The 5,910-nt window shown below is 47.8% G+C and overlaps 1 protein-coding gene across 1 annotated transcript; it reads right to left on the minus strand.

The window, feature by feature from the left end:
• Nucleotides 1-3,200: 3,200 nt before the first annotated feature.
• LOC120395556 (olfactory receptor 52R1-like) lies at nucleotides 3,201-4,148 on the minus strand. Its single transcript, XM_039520045.1, has one exon. It carries the CDS (start codon nucleotides 4,146-4,148, stop codon nucleotides 3,201-3,203), a length of 948 nt encoding a protein of 315 aa, XP_039375979.1.
• Nucleotides 4,149-5,910: the final 1,762 nt, after the last annotated feature.

Consider the following 5,910-nt stretch of genomic DNA (forward strand, 5'->3'; position numbering starts at 1 on the left):
AGCAGCATCCCCTTGCCTTTGCAAGTTAGCAAACATGGTTACCAGTCATACTGTACCGTCTGCTGTTGTCATGGGTGCTCCTGGCCAGCCTCCGTGAGGTTGGCCGGGGGCACCTGGACAAAAATGGGAATGACTCCCCAGGTCATTCCCTTCTTTAAGTTTTGTCTAAAGGGAGAGTCAGTCATGCCTAGAATATCAGGCAAGCCTACTAAAGAACCAGAGAGGCAAACAGCCACTCCGGGTCAGAGCCCCAGACATCCCGCAGAAATGATGAGCTGCATGTCATTCTAGAGGGTGCCCATGCAACAACTCCACCTCTTGCTTCCCTCCTCCCACATCCCTCCTGGGCTACCGTGGCAGCTATCCCCCCATTTGTTTGATGAAGTAATAAAGAATGCAGGAATTTGAAACAACACTGACTTTATTGCCTCTGCAAGCAGAGATCAAAGCGGCGAGGGGAGGGCAGCCTCCAGCTGCTAGATATTCCAGGCAGGACTGAATCTCCATTAGACAAAGCTTCAAGAAGGGAATGACCGGGGAGTCATTCTCATTTTTGCCCAAGCGCCTCCGGCTGACCTCACCGAGGCCAGCCAGGAGCACTCATGGGACAACGATGACAACTAACATTCATACTGTACCGAAGGGAAGGGAAGGGTAGGGGATGCTGCTGTGTAGCGCTGCAGCACCGCATCTGCCAGCAGCATCCATTAGACATACGGTGACATTGAAAAAAGGCGAGAAAGGATTTTTTTCCCCTTTGCTTTCACAGGGGGGAGGTGGGGGAGAGAGGGGAGGCGGCGACGACATATACCCTGAACAATCCATGACAATATTTTTGACCCTTCAGGTTTTGGGAACTCAGCCAAGAATTCAAATGGCTTTCTGGTACGCTTTTCTCAGCTCCTTAAGTTTCATGCAGCACTGTGTTGAGTCCCTGTTGTGGCCTCTGTCCATCATGGCCTTGGAGATTTTTTCAAATGTTTTGGCATTTTGTCTATTGGAACGGAGTTCTGATAGAACAGATTAATCTCCCTATACAGAGATCAGATTCAGTATCTCCCGTACAGTCTGTGCTGATCAGCGCTCCACACTGGGCAAACAGGAAATAAAATTCAAAAGTTCATGGGGCTTTTCCTGTCTACCTGGCCAGTGCATCCAAGCTCAGACTGCTGTCCAGAGTGGTCACAATGGTGCACTGTGGGACAGGTCCTAGAGGCCAATACCGTCAAATTGTGGCCACACTAACCGTAATTTGAAATGGCAATACCGATTTCAGCGCTACTCCCCTCGTCAGGGTGGAGTACAGATATCGATATTATGAGCCCTTTATATTGAAATAAAGGGCTTCATTGTGTGGATGGGTGCAGCATTAATTCGGTTTAACACTGCTAAATTCGAAATAAACTCATAGTGTAGACCAGGCCAAAGTTTCAGAGTGGAGAACAGCCTTGACAACTGACAATCAAAATGGGATGTTTTTCACAAAGATCTGCTCTAGTTCAAACAGAAATGACTCATGGGCAGCCCTATGGCTGGTGTGATGTAGGAGGTCAAAGCAGGGTCCCTTCTGGCCATATAATCTATGAATCTGTCTAGCATCACCTGCAAGGATAATATTTGTCTGTGCCTCATTATGGGTCTTTGCCCCACCCTGGGTGCCATTTTTCGGGTCTGGGCAGTTTGAAAGGAATAAAGGAAATTCAGTGCTGAATGATGCTTGCTATTCAATGCCACTGAGAGCAAATGAATCAGACTCCGTGTGATTCTTTGCGGACTCCTACAGCTAAGGAGAGAGAAGGGGCCCAGGCTGAGCTGGGAGTCGAGCGGAGCCGACCAGAGCCAGAGGGGCCAGAGGAGCAGCCCAGGGAGGAGAGCTGTGTAATCAGGAAGGACAAGGAAAAATTGGAGTTGCAGCTAGGAAGGAATTTGAGTGGTAACCCGAAGGGGTTCTACAGGTATGTTAGCAACAGAAGGTGGTTAGAGAAAGTGTGGGACCCTCACTAAATGGGGGAGGCAACATTGTGACACATGATTTGGAAAAAGCTGAAGCACTCAATGCTTTTTTCCCTTCAGTCTTCATAGACAAGGTCAGCTCCCCAACTGCTGCTCTGGGCAACACACTATGGGGAGCAGGTGAGCAGCCCTCCGTGGTGAAAGAACAGGTTGACAACTATTTAGAAAAGCTGGACATTCAGATGTGGCCAGATGCAATACATCCAAGTGATTGCAGAGGCCTTGAGCATTATCTTTGAAAACTCATGGCAATTGCAGCAGGTTGAGTACAGTTGGAAAAAAGGCAAATATAGCGCCCATCTTTAAAAAAAAAGGAAGAAGGAAAATCATGGGGCAGGTCCTCAAGGAATCTATTTTGATGCACTTGGAAGAGAGGAAGTTAATCAGGAACAGTCAACATGGATTCACCAAGGGCAAGTCATGCCTGACCAACCTAATTGCCTTCTATGATGAGATAACTGGTGCTGCGGATATGGGGAAAGTGCTCCTATGTGTCTTTAAGTAACTTGCCACAAGATCATAGAATCATAAAATATCAGGGTTGGAAGGGACCTCAGGAGGTATCTAGTCCAACCCCCTGCTCAAAGCAGGACCAATCCCCAGACAGATTTTAACCCCAGTTCCCTAGATGGCCCCCACAAAGATTGAACTCACAACCCTGGGTTTAGCAAACATATTTATATCAGAGCTTAGTAGATTTATTATTACTTTAAATTTATTTCTTTTATATCGGAATTAGAAACACTGCTCCTGTCAGCTAATTGCCAAGACACAAGAGATTGCAAGTGCCCAAGTACCCCCAGGGATCACAGTTAAAGCTCCCCCCACATACCCCAAAATCTGAACTGAAGTCCCTGCTGCAAGCTCTGGTGAGATAGAGACAATTCAGCAACAGATGGGGGGAGGGAGGGAGAAGAGTGAGTGACCCACGGGAAGAGATGGGGCAATGAGTGGTGCCTCAAAGTCCAGTTACCAGAAATTAGAAGTGTGGCCACCCTGTGAGATAATGAGTTGTACACAAACCGATTTCCAGGTTTGTCAGTCTGACATTCCATAGTGTGGTCAGGAAAGGATTTAATGTCACTTCTACTGTACAAACAGTGATTCAGGGAAGGGGGCGCACCACCATGTCACCAACCAGCTCTGCACGGAGCTCAGTCTGAGAGCCAGAGCACCAGGAGAAAACATTAGGTCCCTTTATGAGGAAAGAGCCGGAGCAGCCTGTCCCGGATCTCTCTGGTCCTCACTCCATAGATGATGGGGTTTAGCATGGGAGGCACCAGGGGGTACATGTTGGCCATGAGAACATGGAAATGAAGGGGCACATTGTGGCCAAACCGCTGCGTGAGGAAGGAGAAGAGACCTGGGATGTAAAAGGCTAAGATGACACAGAGGTGGGAGCTGCAGGTCCCCAAAGTCTTGAGCCGGGTGTCCTTTGTGGGCAGGCTGAAGATGGCCCTGACGATCTGAGTATAGGACATAGTGATAAAAAGCACATCCAGACCAGTCACAGAGATTACCACAAAGAGGCCATAGTAATTACTGACGCGGATGTCGGTGCAGGCCAGCTTCGCCACAGCAATGTGCTCACAGTGCGTGTGAGGGATGATGTTGGTTCTGCAATATGGCCACAGCCTCGCCAGGAAGGGAAAGGGCAGCATAAGCGTGATGCCGCGCAGCACCACAGCCAGGCCAATCTTGGCCACCACAGCGTTTGTCAGGATGGTGGAATGTCTCAGGGGGTCACAGATGGCTACATACCGATCCAAAGCCAAGGCCACTAAGATCCCAGACTCCATCGCTAAGAACCAGTGAATGAAGTACATCTGGGTGAGGCAGGCACTGAAATCAATCTCCCTGGAATTGAACCAGAAGATGCTCAGCGTTTTGGGCAGGATGGACGTGGACAGGACCAGGTCAGTGACAGCCAGCATGCAGAGGAAATAGTACATGGGCCCATGGAGGCTCGGCTCTATCTTCACAATGAACAGGATGGTGAAGTTCCCCAAGATGGCTATGATGTACATGGTGCAGAAGGGGATGGAGATCCAGACATGGGCCGCCTCCAGGCCAGGAACACCCAGCAAGATGAAGGTGGAGGGGTTGGTGAAGTTGGTTGTGTTGGGATCTGACATGGAGTAGGGGGTGAAGGTGTATAACTCTGAGGCAGAACGGTGTCTCCTGCATGTACCATATCTTCCCCTGACTTCCTGCATGTGCCCAAGCTCTAGGGTGATGGTTGCAGTAAATATTCCTGGATGGAGAGAAAATGTTAATACGAGACACTACAAGCACTACTGGAGGTGTTCTCCTGGGTGAAGCAGATTAGTTGCTCTCCACACACTGATAAATGGTGTTTTCATAATTCAGGAAAATGAATTATGAACAACTGACCCTACTAATGCCTATTCCATATATTATGTTGCTCTATGCATCAGTAGTTCCTACACATTGTGTACGGGAGATTTTGGCAAACCAGTTAAGTGCCTGAAACCACTATGTCTTATTGTTAAAAGCAGCCAATCAGCAGTCTCAGCTTGACAAAGACAGGAGCGGGAGCGGGGGGGGGGGGGTTGGGTGCCACAGAAAGGGCAGCTTGACCTCGCATACTTCCTGATAAGAATTGTGTTGAAGCTGCTGAAACATGCATTTTAGAATAGCAGGATGTGCCCTCAGGGATGTGTGTTAGGGCCTCAAGGCTGCAAACTCTGGGGGAAAACCCACACCTGGTTAACCAATAATCAGAAGGAGCCTCTTGCTTGCCCATTAGAACTGTTCGCTTAAAAAGGTTTTTTTAAGGGGCACGTCATTCTATTACTGATGTATAAATAAGGGGGAAAAGTTTGAGGTAGTTGGACTCATTTGGGACTCTTTTTGGACTCTCCCTCTGGCTACATCTTGTGGTCCCCACTGGCAAATGGAATATTTGGACACTGGAAGCCTGTCGCTGTGTCACTCTAGAGCCACACTCAGCTTTGGTAATTATCAAGGGTTGGCGGTGTTTTACTAACTTGTTGCGGACGTGTGTAAGTGCTTGAGACTAGTAAAGTTTAGCTTTAAGTGAAAGCACTCTCACGTTGTCCTGTCTGTGCCAGCCATCTATCGGTCAGACGGCCGTGTCTCCCCTGATTTATTTCCTGACACCTCCTCGCACAGAGTAAAGTTACCAAGAGCTTTGGGTTGAAAGAATCCCGGGTACCAGTTGTAACAGTTGTGGTGTGGGAAACATTAATAGGTATCGGCAGGAAATGCAATGAAACCCAGGCTGGAGGGTCTATGCTGTAGGGATTTTCCCATTCCCTGGGTTGCTCAAAATTTGAGAGTGAAAAAAATCCTTTCCTTTGCCAAGACATGTGCTGGGGAAACATCCCAACTGCTACATACCACAGGGGGAAAAAACCTGTGCATATTTGATAGCAGCTCCATGGAAACACTTGCTTATTCACAGCAGGGACTAAAACAAAGACAATATTCAGATGTCAAAAAATGGGGTGGAGAATAACCAGTTCTGGAAGCACACTAAGGGTTTGTCTACACTGCCCACTGGTTATTGAAAAAAAACCCCACAGAAATGCAGTTTTGGGTTTCATTAACAGAGGCATAACACAAAGTCATGGGAGGTAACAGTATTTTTCTTCTCGGCACTAGTCAGGCCTCAGCTGGAGTTCTGTGTCTAGTTCGGAGAACCAGTATATAGAAAGGATGTAAGAAATCTGGAACAGATCCAGAGGCGAGAAACAAAGATGATGCAAGGTTTGCAATAACAACAATATGAAAAAAAGGCTGAAGGAACTGGGTGTGTTTAGTTTGGAAAGAGGAGATTAAAGGGGGACATGACAGCCATCTTCAAACACTTGAAAGGGTGCCATAAAAGAGATGGAGAAATGTTCTCTCTTA

The sequence above is a fragment of the Mauremys reevesii genome, linkage group 1, assembly GCF_016161935.1.
Source record: "Mauremys reevesii isolate NIE-2019 linkage group 1, ASM1616193v1, whole genome shotgun sequence".
NCBI lineage: Eukaryota > Metazoa > Chordata > Testudines > Geoemydidae > Mauremys > Mauremys reevesii.

Excerpts from the sequence above, each read along its gene's own strand:
- LOC120395556 (XM_039520045.1), bottom strand. The coding sequence starts at position 4,148 with ATGTCAGATCCCAACACAACCAACTTCACCAACCCCTCCACCTTCATC.